General features: G+C 36.4%; 1 protein-coding gene across 2 annotated transcripts in view; it reads left to right on the top strand.

The window, feature by feature from the left end:
• Positions 1–15,206, top strand: part of CMPK1 (cytidine/uridine monophosphate kinase 1) — a 33,413-nt gene extending 18,207 nt beyond the window's left edge. The window contains exons 2-6 of one of the 2 annotated variants that reach the window (XM_024119928.1): positions 7,323–7,469; positions 11,214–11,366; positions 12,627–12,703; positions 12,948–13,044; positions 14,101–15,206. In XM_024119928.1, the coding sequence (XP_023975696.1) occupies positions 7,323–7,469; positions 11,214–11,366; positions 12,627–12,703; positions 12,948–13,044; positions 14,101–14,142 (516 nt within the window). In that variant the 3' untranslated portion in view covers positions 14,143–15,206. Of the gene's footprint in view, positions 1–7,322; positions 7,470–11,213; positions 11,367–12,626; positions 12,704–12,947; positions 13,045–13,389; positions 13,892–14,100 lie in introns of those variants that run through there. The other variant, XM_024119927.3, reaches the window with a different exon arrangement.
• Positions 15,207–18,767: the final 3,561 nt, after the last annotated feature.

Genomic DNA, 18,767 nt, shown 5'->3' with positions numbered 1-18,767 from the left:
GTGAGAGGCCCGCGTACTGCAAATAAATAAACAAACAAACAAATAAATAAATAATCCCAGGTGAAGTTTGATTGCGGATGCAATCAATTTGTAGATTAATTTGTGGAAAATTTAATTATTTACAGTATCGAATGTTTCTATCCAGGAACATAGAATGCCTTCTTTTTATGATACTGATTTTAAGTGTTTCTAGTTTCTTCTTATAATTCTTACATATTAGTTTTAGATTTATACCTAAATTTAAGTTTTTAGTACTGTTTTGAATAGGATTTTTAAAATTGAGGTACAGTTGACTCGAATAGGATCTTTTAAAATGTATATTTTCTAATTAGCCATTGCTTATTGGTTGGAAGGCTATTGATCTGTTTGTTTATAAGAAGATAGTAAGCAAGATAGGTACATTCTTGTTCTCATAAAATTTTTAATGTACTCAGATGCATCTGTGATGCCAGTTTTTGGAGCCTGTGTGTTTGAGGGTATTTTCATAGTGAATTGCATTTTCATGTATCATATTTTCCTTGTTCTATAGTTATTCTTTGACTTCACTCCTTTATTGCTATGTAATTAGTAGTTTAGCCATTGATTATCTTGGACTTTGCTCCAGAAATAGCCTATATGAGTTAGTCTAACTCCTCCCTGACCTGTCTGAGTGCTCTCATAGTAGGTCTTGAATCTAGTAGCGTAGACCACGTTTTTAGGAGTATGTTCTTCATACTCCTAGTTTTAACAGCTAATAATGATATTTGGCTGTGGCTGATAGTGTAAAGTAGTATAGATATGATTTCTGGTAGTATAGATATTCTGTTTTACAAATGAAGAAACTGAAATCTTTTAAAAAAGATTAAAGAAATTTCCTAGAGTGACACTGGATTATGATAGGGTTTAGTTATAAAACCTTATCTCAGATTATTAGTTCAGTGTTCTAAGTATGTGACTTCATGCCCGGTTCTTATGTTCGTCGGATCCTTGCTGAAGCCTCTGTGTTTCTCTAAATGCATTTCTCCATTTGTTTGATAATGTTGCAGGTGCTCAAATTTTATGTTTGCATATATTACTGAATTCAGAGTTTGGTATCCTTTGCACATTTTTCTCAAGTGTTGATTGGTAAATCCAAATAAATTCTAGTTCTTAAAGAGGACCCAAGCTATTAAAATGTTGTGGTTATTTTGTAGTGAGGCTGTTTACAAATTGTATTCCCAAGTAATTATATTTCTTAGGGTGACTTTCTTACTTATGGTATTCTCTGGGTAAATGATATTCTCGTTTTAATGTTATTTACCTTTTTTAAAAAAAATAAGTACAGGGCTTCCCTGGTGGTGCAGTGGTTGAGAATCCGCCTGCCGATGCAGGGGACATGGGTTCTTGCCCCGGTCCGGGAAGATCCCACATGCCGCGGAGCAGCTGGGCCCGTGAGCCATGGCCGCTGAGCCTGTGCGTCCAGAGCCTGTGCTCCGCAGTGGGAGAGGCCACAACAGTGAGAGGCCCGCGTACCGCAAAAAAATAAAAAATTTAAAAAATTAAAAAAAAAAATAAATACAGTTGGTACTGTACTGCTTAGTGTTTAAGAAACCTCTCTTTCATAAAGTGAATAGAGGCTAGAGATTCATTTGAGTGGTTTGATGTATATCCTCTGAGTGTTCTCACAGGAATTGAATTAACTGTGAATTCTAGGCTCTTAGAACACCTGCAACTGTATTTGTGTTGTAGTGATATGAGTGTGTTGCTTGTAGGCTCTGCAGTGACTATAAGAATTGATCATTTAATTAACAAGATGAGATGAGTGTTTCTTAAGATTAACAAGACCTCTGTGCCTATCCATTAATGTTGGAAATTTTCAAATTATTGCCTGTGAGCTCCTGGAATCCCTGGAGACTTCTGGGCCTCATCTTCATCTTTGACTGTTTTCCATCCCTTTCTGTTATAGGGAATGTGAATTGATTCAGAATGGCTGAGATGAATTAAAAGAAGTAAAAATACTGGAAATGACCAACTGGAATGAAATTGGACTGTGAAAATTCCAATTCACAGTTGCTATAGGGGCCATTTGATATGTAAAACAGATGCCAAGATTCTCAATATTCTGAGAAGTCTTCTGCAAAATGTTAGAGGGATATTGAGGCCTTACACAAATGAGAAAACAGTCTATTTCATGGCTTCTAAATCACCCTTTCTTTAAGTTTTATTTATTATTCTACCTTCTTATCATTGCCTCTGAAGAATCTCCTCTTCCCCAAGCAGACAGTGCTGGTAAAGACTTAATTCCTTAGGAAAAGTTAATGCAAATATGAAAAATTGACTTTATTAATTAATAGTAGGGCTCAAGTCACTGTAAATATGTAAGTCATTATTGCATCCTTTGTGAATATAACCTATTTATTTCCCCCAAATTAGCACATTGCCTGGCACTTTATAGAGACTTAATAAATATTTATGGATTTAAAATAAGTTCCATGTATTGCCTGAATTAAGGTTTTCTTACATGAAGAGCAAAACATTGAGGAAAATAAAATAGTGCTGTAATTGTCTGCAGTTGAATGGATTATATCCCTCCTCTTTTCTCCTTTGCAGGATATAAGCTTTTAAACTATCACTCTTTAATTAGAGAAAGAAATATGCTTCATGTTAATTTGGAGTCTGTCTGCTAAAGATTTTGCCTAAGAAAAGATTTAGCTTGGTTTATAGCTTTCATAGTTTATAGTTAATATGTAGATTTGTAATTAAATAGGCATGGTCAAACGTGATGTACACATTTGGAAATACAATGAGGGCAGACTAAAAATGAGATTGGAAATCAGCTAGCAATTTAAGTCAGATATTATATTTAACCTTTTCCCACTGTCTTCTTTCCTTTCTATACCTCCTTTCCTCCTTCCTTCCTCTTTTCCCTACCCTTTCCCTTTCTCTCTATCCACTCCCGTTCCTCTCTCCTTCCCTCCCCCCCTTCCTTTCTTTCTTCCTAACCTCTGTAAAATGGTGATTATAAGAAAAATCCTTCTTCTAACCCTCTGTGGGTAAAACTGGAAGGAACCCTGAACAGTTCACCAATTTTAAGCATCTGGGCACTGTACAGCAGTTCTTACAGTCAAAAGTAAGTTCTCCAAGACTGGCAGATAATGTTACTGGAAAGTGCTTATCAGACATCTCAGAGTAATCGGAAAAAGTTCTGTTGGAAATGCCTTTTGAAATAAATGATAGCCTTACATGAAGTGTTGCTGGGATGCTGTAAGCTCTAAAGCTGTTGTTTGCAACAGTGCCAAACTGGTGAGTCTGGATGGCTCCAGATAGCATTTCCAGGTGTTATGAGGAAGGTGCATTGTTGACAGTACATAATCAGAATTAGATTTTTAAGGTTCACTAATCTTACAGGGAAGTAACTTAGTCTTAGATGCTTCATAGATGTGTCAGCTATTTAAAGGACACCAATAGTTTTAATTCAGTTGCTTTAAAAATATATTTGTATCTGCTATCTCTGCTGTGTTCCCTCTATGTAGCTCAAGGCTCAGTTGCAGTCCAGTGGCACTTTCTAATTGCCATACTCAAAGGAGGAGGTGCCTGGCATGTGGATCTCCTCTGCCCCCAAGGACTTGCCATTTACACATCATTTGTACCTTGAACTCTTTTTTTTTGCTGTTGTTTTGGTTTTGATTCTTTTTGTTGTTGTTTTTATTCACATAGAATGACATTACCTAAATTTAGAAAGGAGGAAAGAGAATTGCTAAGAAGGGAGAGAAGTTATCAAGATGATTTGAGATTTGATACCATAAAATTGTCAACATTTGCTTAGTTGTAATAACAGTGCTGTTCTGTACTTGTTGAGAATATGGTGCATTTTTCCTCCCTCCAAATCTTAGTGTCTAATTCACAGAAGTTATTGAGTTGTTTTTCAACTTCTTAAAGGAGAAAATGAAAGTAAAAAAATTTAGACGGTTACTCTAAATGAATTGAATTTATACATTTGTCACTAGAAAACTACTATTTTTAGCTGAATAGTGGCTTGTAATTGTGGTTATTATAGTTTATAGTGTTTATAATTTGCTGTGGTTTAAATGTTGGTCTTAAGACTGTAATTAGTGACCCACTAGATTTTAATTGCTAGGAAATTTCAGAGAATGTGAAAAAGTTTGGGTTAAGCCTGGGAAATATCCATTCTTGCTTTCCTCAAAATTGGCATCAGTGACTACTTAATGACAGCAGAATGCTTTGAAAACATGCTCTTTAAAGTCTAGCTATAATTAAATACCATAATAACTAGTGTGTAAGTGATAGTTGCTTTTTTGTTGTAGAAACTCTGTGCTAAGAGGAAAGCTTCAGCAAAATCGTTAAGAAAATTTAGTATAAAAAAGTAACTGGTAAACAGGATTTTTAAAAATGGAATGTGGATGAGAAATAGAAAGACATATATAGATTTGACATGATTATATTTATTTAAATTCCTTATCTCCTTGGACTTTGCAGATAAGGTTGTTTTCTGTGTAATTTTTAAAAAACATATCATTTGTACACTTCTACAATTTACAACTAGTCTCTCTTTTAAAAAAGTGATATGCCAAAACCCATTGTAATGTAATGTAAGCTTGCAAATTTGAGCTCTTCAATGTCAGGAAACACACAGTGTGTGTACTAATTTCTAAATTACTAGCTGGGTTTCTAAATGTATATGTTGTTCATACAGCCAAGGCAGTCTGTACAGAGCGATCTGTGTTGTTGGCGTTTCACTGAGCGTTTGCCATTGTTTGGTACTGTTTGTCTCTGCATTTATTCAATATTACCATATGCTATAATCTCTAGACCAGATGAGAGCATCCAGCAAGCATAGACTTCCAAGCAGGAGCCAGAGTAAGCAGTGGAAAATGAAGCTGCTGTAAAATTTTGTGGACAGCCGTTGCAAAATGCTTTCTGAAAATTGTACATAGTAAATGGGAAAGTAGGTCACATCTCGTTTTTTATAGTCTTTTCCATATCCGTACCCGTCTTTCAAAAGTTTATACTTGGTGATAAAAGTAGGCATTTAAAAATGGTGTGGTGTGAAAATAATTTTAAAATAACAATTTAAATAAGTACTTTTGAATTTATTTCCATTTTCTTTAAATGATGGGAATGTTTTTAAAAGCCTATTACAGCAACTAAATACACTTTTGATCATTTCTTTTAATGCAAGGAGCTGTATGCCTAAGAGAGATATGAGTGAAACTATGGTTTTTGTTTATTCTCCTCAAACTTTATATCCAATTTTAGTCATCAAATAAACTATTTAGTTTGTTTTCTTTGCTGACTACCTTATTGTTGGCTTACTTTAGTAATAAACAAGAACAAGTTTAGCTGGCAATTTTTAGAGATAGGAAAGGAGTAAAGAATGGCTTCTGCAATCTAAAAAAAAAAGAGAGAGAAAACTCACTGTAGCCTCAGTAATTGAGAGAGTTAAGTTTTGTAAAATGTGCAGTTGAAACATTCTATTTTGGAAGAAAGTGTGGGAGTGTGGGCTGCCTCAAATCTTAACATTGAAATTAAAGATAAAATTTAAGTTATCAAATATTTATGGTACACTTACTATGAATGAGATAAAAACCCATTTAGGGAATCTTAAAAATTTGGGATGAGATGATTGTTGTAATTGAACATTGAATATAGATCTCAGTATCCTGATATTTGAGAGTAAAAATAATCTATTTTATTATTATGAAAATTATTATTATGAAAATAGATTTTATAGTTCTTTTGATTTAATAAAAGGGAACATGCTAGTTCATGTGGAGGAAGAAACTTTTCAGTATTCATAATTGTCTCTTAGATCCATATTGTTTTCTCATTCCAACCACGGGGAAATGGCAGAATAACACTGTAGCATCTTATGTGACTTAGTTCAACTATTACCCTATACCCTGACCTAATACATCATTTGTAAATCCTTAATAATAATGACCATCACAATTGTAATACTACGATACTCCTGACCTTTCACAGTGTATTCATATCTGTTATCTCACTTAAGTCCTTTGATTGGTCTCTCTGTCAAAACCTTTAAAACCGGACTTCCCTGGTGGCACGGTTGTCAAGGATCCACCTGCCAGCGCAGGGGACACGAGTTCAAGCCCTGATCTGGGAAGATCCCACATGCCACGGAGCAACTAAGCCCATGTGCCGCAACTGCTGAGCCTGTGCTCTAGAGCCCATGAGCCACAACTACTGAGCCTGCGTGCCACAACTACTTAAGCCCATGCGCTCTAGGGCCCGTGCTCTGCAACAGAGAGAAGCCACTGCAGTGAGAAGCCCACACAGTGCAACAAAGAGTAGCCCCCACTCGCCACAACTAGAGAAAGCCTGCGCACAGTGATGAAGACCCAACACAGGCAAAAATAAATAAATAAATTTATTTAAAAAAAAAAAACCTTTAAAGTGAATACATATATATACACACACATGCACACACACGCATATATGTAATAATATAAAAATGGTGTGTATATATAATATAAAAATGCTTCCAGATTATTTAAGATAAGTATCTTCATGATGGCAAGGAGGTAATTGATGGCTTTTATCTCCTACTATATGTCAGGCTCTTTGGTAGGCATTTTATATAAATACATTATCTCATTTAATCATCACCACTGAATTATAAAATAGGTATCTGTATTCCCATTTTACAGATGAGACCTCTCTAGTCACAACTAGAGAGGTAGGAAATGGACTTTTGAGAGTGGTAAAGAAGATACTGGTTTAGATGGAGAGACAGTGATATTCTAAGACACTATTTGATAATGTGTCCACTCTCCAGAGTGGTCAGGAAAGCTAATTTCATGGAGGGGTAGGACTTGTACTGTTTACTGAGAAAGGGAACAAAACAGAAGAATGGGGTTTGTGTAAGTGCTGATGAGTTCAATTTAGATGTGTTGAGTTTAAGGAAGGGAGGATCTTATAGAAGGTGGGTACAGCCAACTGTGGTAAGATTTTGGGGGTTTTGCCTTGAATTATATAGATTTTTGTTAGACATTTCTTTGACCATTATTAATAACATTTAAACTTTGTGAAGGAATATGATGAGCTGTTAATGCCTTGAACAGTTAAAGAAGTTTCGGGTTGCTTGCATGATTTGTGAACATTATAGCTACCATATGCTACGTAGGTTAAGGATATTTTTTAAGCAAACTGGATTGTATGAAATCTCTTCTCAATTTTTCTTTATTATTTATTTATTATATAAGCAAAGCTTGTTTATTATAGAAAAATTAGAATATAGAAGTTACCATGAAGGGAAACAAACAGTAGTCCTAACACTGGGTTGAATGTATTTTGATTTTTTTCCTATGTGTTTTTTCTTTCAGAAATATGGCTACACACACCTTTCTGCAGGAGAACTTCTTCGTGATGAAAGGAAGAAGCCAGATTCACAGTATGGTGAACTCATTGAAAAGTACATTAAAGATGGAAAGATTGTGCCAGTTGAGATAACCATCAGTTTGTTGAGGAGGGTAAGGAGTGTGAATGCCAACCAGTTAAAACCAACAAGGAAATGAGAAATTAAATCTGCCTTCCCTTTGAGTAATGAAAAAAATCAGAGTATTGAATTTCTTGCTTGTGGAGGGTGGTCATGGTGTTTGAGAATGGCAGAACTGGAAATTCCACTTTCACCCGGGAAGAAATTGGACAGTAGGAAACATTCTCTACCTTGGTCTAGGATCAGCTACAACTGAACATTCATATGTGTACAATTGACCCTTCCCAGCGTGCAGACAGTCCATCCTCCTTCCATTTCTATCTCTTTTTCCTCCTTTCCCTTTTCCATTTTCTTCCAGACTTTGTGCCTCCCTCCCTCTTTCTTTCCCTCCCTCTTTCTTTCCCTCCCTCTTTCTTTCCCTCCCTCTCTCCCTCCCATGACCCTCCCATTGTTGCCATTCTCTCAGTCTTGATGTTTCCTTTTCTGGTGCATGCATCACCATCTTCAGTGTGAAATGCTGAGACTAACAGCTATCAAACTAAAATAGGTCCCATCTAAAAACAGATACCTTGCATTTACATGATAACTCTCCACTATAGATTCTCAAGATTATAGTCATTAATAGATATTTTCACATATAAGAAATGTGAAGGAGAAATGGAAGAGTGGGAACAGCAAGAAATAGTTGAAGCCCAGTAGAAAAGAGATACATGAGCTTCTGGTTGGAACCGGAGAAACTTGAAGAGTGACTCATTCACACACATTCTTACCTCTTGTCTCAGAGTTTGGAGTAACCTGCTTCCATTCAGAGTAACTAAATCCTCTCTCCTTATTCTCTGGATTTAATGCCCTTTCTCCACTTTTATGCTTAATTGTGAAAGAGTAGTCTACATTTTTTACTTTTTCATTTTCTACTCTTCAGCTCTTTGCACTAAGACTCTATTTCCATCTTCATTGAAAGCATTCTTGCTGATGTTACCAGTGATCTCTATCAAATCTAGGGGATATTTTCAGTCATTTTTCTTGTAGCCTTTAACTTCCTGTCTTTTTGAAACTCGTTCCTCCTTTGTTCTCTGTGACACCGTTTCTCTTGATTCTCTTCCTCCTTCGGTGACTATTTCTTAAGTCTCCTTTGATAACTCTTCTTCTTCTGCAAGTTTCTTAAACCATGATGCTTCTCGGGGTTTCATCCTTGGTTCTTCTCTTATTATATACATTTCTTGCTGGATATTGTTAGCAATATCCAAGGTTTTCACTGTGCTAATGATCCCACAATCTATAACTCTAGCACAAATCTCTTTTTCTGAACTCCAGACCTATATTGCTTTTTTTGTGGGGGGGTGCACTCCACAGCTTGGAGGATCTTGGTTCCCTGACCAAGGATCGAACCTGCACCATCAGCAGTGAAAGCACGGAGTCCTAACCACTGGACTGCCAGGGAATTCCCCAGACCTATATTTCTAACTAACTATTAAGCATCCATCTGAATGTCTCACAAATATATCAAAATCAACATGTCCAAGTCTGACTGTATCATCTAAAATGTGATCACCCTTTATTTCCTATCCTGGTTAACGGTTCTACCATCTACCCAGCTGCCCAAGCCAGAAATCTGGGAGCCATCCTATATTTTCCACCTCTTCCTCACTTTCCCAAATCCACTCAGTGAGCATATCCTTTCAATTATCTTTCTCTTTATCCTCTTCTATTTATTAATAGTTTTTTTTCTCCTCTATTACTACTGTCATCTTAGTTCAGATCCTCTTTTTTTCAAAAATAATATTGGGAAGAATGCAGACATTATGTTGGGAAATCAATCACTGAAATATATTTTTCATTTTTTATTTATTTATTTTTTGGCTGTGTTGACTCTTCGATGCTGTGTGAGGGCTTTCTCTAGTTGCGGCAAGCGGGGGCTGCTCTTTGTTGTGGTGTGCGGGCTTCCCATTGCAAGCCCGTGCTCTTGTTGCAGAGCACGGGCTCTAGGCTTGCGGGCTTCAGTAGTTGTGGCTCGCAGTCTCAGTAGTTGCGGCACACGGGCTTAGTTGCTGCTCGGTATGTGAGATCTTCCCTGACGGGGGATCGAACCCATGTCCCCTGCATTGGCAGGTGGATCCTTAACCACTGTGCCACCAGGGAAGTCCCAAGATCCTCTTTTTTTCTTATTTGGACCATCACTAGAGCCTTATCATTAGTCTTTTGCCTTTAATCCATCTTTGTCCCCTTCTAATTCATCCTTCATGGTAGTCAGTGATTTTTTTTTTCTAAAGGTGATGGGAGCATGTTCTTCTACTACTTAAAATTTCTCAGTGGTCCTGTATTGCTTGCAGAATAAAAACCAAATCCTTAGTGTGGTATAACAAGTTCTTCATTAATTTTGGCCCTACCTACTTTCTAGTCATTTCTCCTTCCACTCTCTACACGCATCCTAAGGTTCACCTCTTCCAGCTTATTTCAGATTCATCGAAGCTGTTATGCTTCTTCATTTCTGAGCCTTTAACATCCAGTTGACACCATCTGGCGTACCTTGATCCCTGTCTGCCTGCCATTTCATTATTCAGATTTCAGCTCCTCTGCCACCTCTTTGGTAAAGGTCTTCCTGGCAGTTTCCCAGGTAGTTTGTGCTTGCTTCTTCGTTTTATCACAGCATCCTTGCGTACTTCAGTATAGAACTTAGCACATTTACTTACACATATTTGTTACCCACTGGACTGTGAGCCCGCCAGGGGCCATGACCTTGCTCTTCATGTTCCCTGATGGTAGGCCTTGAATGAGTGTATGTTGAGTGAGTAGAATATTGATGTACCTCTTCAGATATCTTCTACTACCATAATTGGGATAGAAATGCTATAACAGGGGTCCAAAAGCATTCTGTGAAATTTTGTGAATATTGGAGAAGCTAGATGCTGGGTTATAGCCAACCCTCAGATAAAGGAATTAGGGGTCCTGACAGCCATTGTTCTTCTTGAGGAACCAGGAAAGTTTGAGCACTGAGAGAACTGGATGTCGGTTTGCTTTAGAGTAGAGGCTCGTCTGGAGTTTTTCGAAGGCATGCATCTGTGCTTATCTCATGGTGATTGATAGTGGTAAGGATTTAGAGATTCGAGATCTGCATCTCCCATTCACATATTTCCACATTCTACCTAAATTCAGACTTTGGAAGAGGATGGTGAAATGTGCAATTCTTGCTGTCTTTCTGAATGTATTGTTTCCTTTGCTACCTGTATTTTGGGGTGGCCAGTGACATTTAGGTTTAAATTAGCTTCAGTTTAAAAAAAAAAAGAGTATTGACTCCTACAGTAATATTAATGCTAGCAATCTCTTTATATATCCAAAGCTTTTTGCAGTTGGACTTGAATTATTGCAGAGAATCTGAGTACCTACAGAAGCAGCATACTTCCTACCATAGCAAAATGACTTGGGAAGAGGAAAGGGAAGGCAAGATAAGGGTCTCTATTGACTGGAGCAAAGATACTGGTTAATGCTTATTTTTCTCTTTTTGCTTTTTATAACTGTGAAAATAATATATGCTTAACTGTAGAAAATTTTTAAACTACAGGAAAAAAAATTGTGTGTGTATGTTTATAAATGGGGGATACATAACCATAACTCTACCAGCTTGAGGCAAACATGTTATTTCCTTTAAGTCTTTTTTTTCCTATGCACCCTCCACGCTTATGATTTAAAGAATAATAATAAAACACACCTATATAGCTACCACTTTGCTTAAGAAATTGCATTAATGTAGTGTTGAACTTAAATCTTCCTTTTTCATTAGGAAATGGATCAGACAATGGCAGTCAATGCTCAGAAGAATAAATTCTTGATTGATGGGTTTCCAAGAAATCAAGACAACCTTCAAGGTTGGAACAAGACAATGGATGGGAAGGCTGATGTATCTTTCGTTTTGTTTTTTGACTGTAATAATGAGGTAATGAAAATCTTCATCTGCCTATATGGGCTTTAAACAGCTGATGGTCAACTATTAGAGAAAAAGAAAGTGATTTGTTTCACTTATATTTACATTTTATATTGACAGCAGTATTTTTTGAATTGGTAAGTTGGATGCACAGAACAGCACTGTCTTAAGCTATTTGGCATCAGCAATATTGTGGGCCTAAAATTTGCTTTATTTTCAAAATAACAAGAATTTCTGTTTTGTTTTGAGTTAAGAATTGACTCATACCATGTTAGGTAATGAAGCTGCATTGTTACTTCTTGAGTAAGGCACTATTATCAGAGAGTATCTTGCCTTAGGATGTCATTTACTGGAAAAGAAACACACATTTCTGGGAAGTTGGGAAAACTTTCTACTTTAAAGAAACATGTATGATAGCCTGATTTGTCTTCTAAGAGTGAAATGAAAAAAAGCAGGAAAGCAGTCTTTTTCTTTTTGGTATTTCTAATAACATACCCAGACATACTTTTGAATAACTAAATGAATTTCTCGGTATCTTTTTTTTCTTTCTTCCCCCGGAATCATTTAATTAAAAGGCCTGACTCTGTATGACAGCTGTAATATAAACTTTATTAAATTAATGCCAACGGCCTGAAAGAATAAGAATCAGCAGTACTGCCTTGAAGGAAGTTGACTATTCTTAGGTTGAATTGCAAATGTGCCTGTGGTGGAGAGACTTGCTGCAGCCTTTGAGTTGTTTTAAAATGTAACTCTCTTTTTCCAACCCCCAAAAATATGTTTTCACTTATTCTTCAGAGTTAATTTTAGAATGTTACCACAGCTTTATAACTAAGGAATGTTTATTCACGATTAACAAGGGATACTTTATTCAAATGCAAATATGTTAACTCTTAAATATTTGGATATTTATGGAATTATCAAAAAGTAAGCAAAAATGGAACAAAGTTTGACGCATGTAATTCATACCTAATAAGTTAATAATAGATGGAACCATACACATAGAGATCATCTCTTTATTGCGGTTTGAAAAAAAATACACAGGAAAAACTGAGTCATGAATGAATTCTTACTATGCTCTGTACTTATTTAACCTAGTTTATATAAATTGAACCACATGTTTCAACTTTGCATGTTGATTAATGAATTAAACACATTGGGTTTAATGCAGGGTTTTGTTGGTAATCTCTTCGAACTTTCTTCTCTTTTCAGGTTTAAAAGACTGGCAAATTCATATCTTTTTAAAAATAACTTTTTATATATTTCTCTTTTTAGATCTGTATTGAACGATGTCTTGAGAGGGGAAAGAGTAGTGGTAGAAGTGATGACAACAGAGAGAGCTTGGAAAAGAGGTACTTTGCAGTTTTTACACATTGCCACCACGTCTCAGTTTGGAACTTGAGTAACAGATTAAACACGTGCCCCATTTTGGACCAGAAAAAGAAAATGTCATGCTTTAAATATGTAGAATGGCTTGTCTAAAAAGCTGATAAGGGAGGGAGCCAACTGGGTTTTATTCTGTATTGTCCCCCGATCTGTCCTATAACAGGGGAGAGAAGTATGCTTAGAACTTCGCAATATTTGCTTCTGTTGCAGAATTCAAACCTATCTTCAGTCAACAAAGCCAATTATTGACTTATATGAAGAAATGGGGAAAGTCAAGAAAATAGATGCTTCTAAATCTGTTGATGAAGTGAGTATCCCTAGCCTACCTAATAGTAAAGTAACAATGTGATTTGGGGCAGGGAGGGGAGCAATATGCAGAAGAAAAAGAAATACCATGACAGATTATTTTGCTTTTCAAAACACTGGAGACTGTATGAAAAGCTAGGCTTTTTCTTCTTTTTTTAAATTAAAGTATGTATATTTTATCCGTTTACAATATTGTGTTAGTTTCAGGTGTACTATTTCTTGAATAGAGTCTAAAATGGGTTTTACAATTTCAGACTTGTTCTTTGTAAAAAGTGGGTGGTATATTAATTCCAAACCTCTTTTCTTTTCTTTTTTTTTTTTTTTTTTCCAAACCTCTTTTCTCAAGCACTGGAAAACTGGCGTTTTCAGAACTGTGATTTGGACCATGATCATTTTTTAAAACTCTGTAACATGAATAGCAAATCATCTAGCTGAAGAGCCCCAGGTTTCTTTCATCTCTTCCATCACAGAGCATGTAGCTCCAGAGGTACAGGGTTTCCACGACTCAATGCTTGCCTCTTCCTTCATGAATCTTGGGTCTCTGTACTGTAGTTTGCGGACTCTCAGTGTCCAGCCACTACTAGTGTCTCTTAAATTCACCTACTCTTTCCCTGATTCCCTGAATCATCTTCCCCTGGACCTTTTTTTTATCATATAGTCATTTTTGGTTTTTTATCCATGGTCCCTTCCTGTAGAGGTGAGGTAATACAGGAGACTTAGTGTTTTAGAATAAGAACTAGGAAGATAAGCCACTTCAGTTTACTTTTACTTTTTATAATATTGGTAGCCATCAAGAAGTTTGTTTTGTCCTAAAAGCACTAGTAAAATTGAAGCAACATGTTCATAATTTTATATTGAAGCAACACGTTCATAATTATTTACAGTATTGTACTACTGTCTAAAGTAAAATAGATGAAACTAAGAAATTATAATGTGTTTTTTAAAATAATCCATTTTGAAAATTCATGTAAAATTGATTTTTAACATGAACTTAGCCATATGGTGTTTTAACAATATTTGCCTTTTACATTATTATTATTATCTTTTTCCTTTACAGGTTTTTGATGAAGTTGTGAAGATTTTTGACAAAGAAGGCTAACTCTAAACCTGAAAGCATCCTTGAAATCATGCTTGAATATTGCTTTGATAGCTGCTATCACAACCCCTTTTTAAGGCAATTTTAATCTTTCATAATTACATCTCAATTAATGGCTGGAAAGTATGTAGTAAGACAAATTAAATTTTTTAGCTTCATTTTTTTTTTTTTTTTTTTTTTTTTTTGGGTCACAGGAGTAGACAGTGAATTCGAGTCTAACTTCATCTTAGCTATGGTGCTCACAAAACAAAGAAGGGTGTTAGCTAGTTCTTTGTTTTTATTCAAAAAGAATATCCCTTTTATAGTTTGTGCCTTCTGTGAGCAAAACTTTTTAGTATTTGTGTATATCCCTTTAGTAATTACAACATGTTTGGATTAGGGATTCCCCACGTCTTCTTTCTCTTGCAGGTTTTAAATTTCCAACCTGTTAAGTGAATTTATGGACCAAATTCTAAGGAACTTTTTGTGTAGTGAGTTCTTGGACAATGTGTTTGGTAAACAAACTCATGAAATGAATTCCTAGAAGTATTTTAGTATTTATCAAATAGCTGACCATTTCCTATAGAAAGGTAAGAAAACTTAGGCTTTGTTTTACTACAATTTGTACAAAGTTGTTTGCAGGGCATAGTCTTTGCTTCAAGGGATTGGGATGGGGGCACTGGGGGTTCAGAGCCTGGTGGAATTGTCAGTTTTATTCTGACATAAATCTGAGGGTAAGGGGCAAGGATCACATCTAATGACATGTGTTCCTTTTGCTCTATTATATAATGTTATTAATGATTAAACTGATCTTAACAAAATTCCTAGTAGTGGAACCTTGAAATGCATGTACTTAGTAGATTTATGGTAAAATGATTTGGTTAGTGTTTTAGTAGGACTTCAAAGTTTTTTTTGTTTGTTTTCTAGACTAAGCATAGGGTTAGTACAAAGCAGAAGAAATCTAATGGTTAAATTTCCCATTTGTATTTTATTTTCTTGAATACTTTTTTTCTTAGTTGTTTAAGAAGATTTAAAAATTGCACTTTGGTCAGAAAAATAATAAATTTATCTTACAAATGTTTGATTCCCTTCCTGGCTACTTTTATTCAGTAAATTCTTTTCTTGGCATCATGTTGAAGTATTAAAAGGTACAGAATTCTTTAAAAAGTATCGAGTCCAAAGGAATTTTCTCTTACATTCATTCTTCCTTTAAAAATCTCTGAAAAAATTTTTTTCTCCTTATCTTTTTCTGCCATCACTAATGCAAAGTGGTATCCAAGGTTCTTAATGTGAGATTTATTAAAATTTTTCTCATTTTCAGCACTTATACTGTTTGGTATACAGGGTTAAACTGGGCAGGGAATTTTGATTTTGTATAATTAGATTTTATATTTAAAGTCATTGGGAATAGTGAGGATAATTTATGGATGTTCTTATATTGTAATAGATTTATTTCTATGTGTGTTATGAGATTCACTTATTAGTGATGAATTTTCAACATACTTGCCATAGAAAACAAAGTATCCATAAGTACTGTAACATATTAGGCACTAAAATCTGTGTTAAGATTATCTTGATTTCTTGGAAGAGATTGTAATGAATTCTTATCTAGTGATTTAATGTAGCCAATACTGAGGGATTTTACTGGTAGTGGTAGTTCAATCAAACAGCTGTAGTATGAAGCAAGAGTAAAGACTAAGGTTTTGAGAACATTCCTACTCACATAAGTGAAGAAATCCATTGGATGGGGATCTAAATATTTACATTTATATTGTGAAAGCAAACTTAAGGTTTTTAAGAAGACTGCTGAGACTTAGGTGCTTTGCTTCCTTTCATCAAATATCTTTCTGTGGCATTTGAGAGCAAAAACCCAGAAACATAGTAATTGCTAAATTACGAGGCTTTCCTTTTTGTTTGCTTTTTAAGTAGAAAAACATCTTGGCAATATTGAGTTTAGGAGTTGTTTGAGTTACATCTGACTTCACTAGTTTTGGTCATTTCATTTATTAAAGATACAGTCATCAGTGAGTTTTTGACTTTAAAGACCCCAATGGAAGGCTTGCTGTTTTGAAAAAATTAACTAACATTATTTTTATTCAGTGATGTTGGATGTGTATGAATTATCAATATTTAGTGAGTAATCCCAATAAATTTTGTGCCATGGGCTTTGCTGTTTGCTGTTTCAGATTTCTATTCTCTCAAGCATACTGAAGACCAAGAAGTATCATATTTAATATGTGGGTCCTCACAGGGCAAAAGCAGAGTTCAGGATCCAAGAGAATTTTCCGCTCTGTGTATGATGTTTATGCGTCTTGAATTAAGCAGAAAGCGTGACTTTATCCTGTTCCTTCAAGAAGTAATCCAGATTGAGGCACAAGTAGCCCAATTCATTACTGGTCTGCAGCATTAATTGCTTGTCTCTTTGAGGGGGAAATTGGCAGCAGGCAATGTGTATCAGGATGCGGGGTTTTTTGTGGCCTTGTAGCTTTGTCCATGTAATTTAAGTGGTTGCCTGACATTCCAGTGGTCCCTGGAGATAATAGTGGTTGACAGTTTTGGCCAGACAAGGTCAGCATCTTTTCCCTGGAGGTTTGGTCCTTCATCTGCAAACATATACTAATTGCACAAGCCACAGCGCTACAAACACATACTCTGCCTTCCAAGAGTTTTCTATCTAAAACTAACACTCTGACGTGCACAGACCTTCAGATGTCTTCTGTTGGCTAACTTCAGTCATTTTTATATAGCTTATTGCAGTTCTCCCTAGCCTTCTTGCATACTTCAGCTTAATTAAGTACTCCTTAATTCTAAGCAATTTTTTTAAATGAAAGGAAGGAAGTTCATATATTGTGTACCAAAGGAAAAGGTAAAAATGGTCCTAATCACTTATCCCTTTATTTCTTCATCTGTGACTTCAGTGTAAGTACTCTCTTGGATTGAAGTCTGCTTTCCTTTGAAGGGGTGTGGTTATTTTGATTGTGATGTTAATTCTGGACTTTAGCTAAATCCTGCAGGTCATCATCTTTCCTGTTCTGGGGAGAGCTGAAGGACTAAGTTGAATTTCTGGCTACCACCCTATGCCCTATGTCAGCCATACCAGCTCCAGGCTATCACCAGGGCTCAGACTTCTATGGGATCTCTGCCATCCCATTCATTCTTCAAAGAGGCTTTTCTTTCATGACTTTGTCCTTCTACGACTCAGGCATAAGAGAAGCGGGCTTAATTATTTGGTACTGTTCAGTGAGACAGGGGTAATAAATCAGCATTTCTCTAGGTGGTGAGGTTCTTGCAGCCACAGAAAATTGTTTTTTATTTTGTGGTACATTTTGAAGTAACTTTATGCAACTTCTTAGCACTGGTCTTTGATGCCCTAACCAACCACAGGAAAAGCATCTGCAGAGGTGGGTTACTACATCCCAACCCTAATGGTAGATAACCCTAAGAAATATTAAGAGCTGTCTTCTACACAGTGAAATCAAGCAGTTAAGCAGCATACTACAGAATAGCAGATGTATTCTTGTTTGGTTGAGTAACTACTTTTAAAAAGAGAATGTAAAATTTTTAAAAAGCCATGTATGTGAACTTTGGGAACACACATATAATTCCCTTTAGAAGGCTCCCTGGAAGAAATATACTTTCGGTGGCAGCGTCTATGAAATTAAGGGGAAAAATTGCTACAGTGGACTCAGGATGGACTTCCAAGAAAACTCCTGAATTGGATAAGTTTCCCTGCTAGTTGGTAAATACTTGCAGCCCTTTGAGGACTGCGGGTGGAGCTGGCTGTCTCACAGCCACCTGGCTCCAAGGGCTTCCTGAGCCAGAGGGGAAAGATGTTGAATCGGTCCAGCAGTTAGTACTGAAAAGCACAAAGCTCTTGTACGTGGCTCACCCTAGATTGTTTATTAGTTTTATAAAGAAGCATTTTTATAAGTGGCTCCAAAGCAGCTGCCAGAACTTGGCCAGAGTACCTATGAGCATTGCAAGGCTGCATCAAAGTGGCTTTGTCAAAATGTAAACGTCTGTTGTTTTTTTTAATTCTATTATTTAGTTTTGGCTGTGTCAGGTCTTAACTGTGGCATGTGGCATCTTCTTTGAGGCATGCAGGATCTTTTGTTGAGGCGCATGGGCTCTTCATTGCAGTGCGCGGGCTTCTCTCTAGATGTGGCATGTGGGTTTTCTCCTACTTGTGGCGCGCAGGCTCCAGGGCACGTGGGCTCTGTGGTCTGTTGCACGCAGACTCTCTAGTTCAGGCGCGCAAGCTCAGTAGTTGTGGCACGTGGGCTTAGTTGCCCTGTGGCATGTGGGATCTTAGTTCCCTGACCAGGGATCAAACCCACGTCCCCTGCATTGTAAAGCAGATTCTTTACCACTGGACCACCAGGGAAGCCCCAGCCTCTTTGAAGTTATCAGGTAATGTGCGCAAAAGGCACAACTCATCCTATCCTCAACTGGGATGGTGGTCAAGATGAACACATTATTTACATTATTTAAGGGGAAAAATGCTAAAGTTTCATGGCTAACTTTTAGATTGAGTCAATATTCCCACATCAAAATGACCAGGTTAAAACAGTGGCATCAAAACCCCTCTGGTGTTGGAACTTCCCCAGCGGTCCAGCGGTTAAGAATCTGTACTTCCACTGCAGGGGGTA

Source organism: Physeter macrocephalus, chromosome 4 (genome assembly GCF_002837175.3).
Source record: "Physeter macrocephalus isolate SW-GA chromosome 4, ASM283717v5, whole genome shotgun sequence".
NCBI classification, from domain to species: Eukaryota; Metazoa; Chordata; class Mammalia; order Artiodactyla; family Physeteridae; genus Physeter; species Physeter macrocephalus.
The sequence above is the reverse complement of the archived record's forward strand: the minus strand, read 5'-3'. Positions and strand labels throughout refer to the sequence as shown.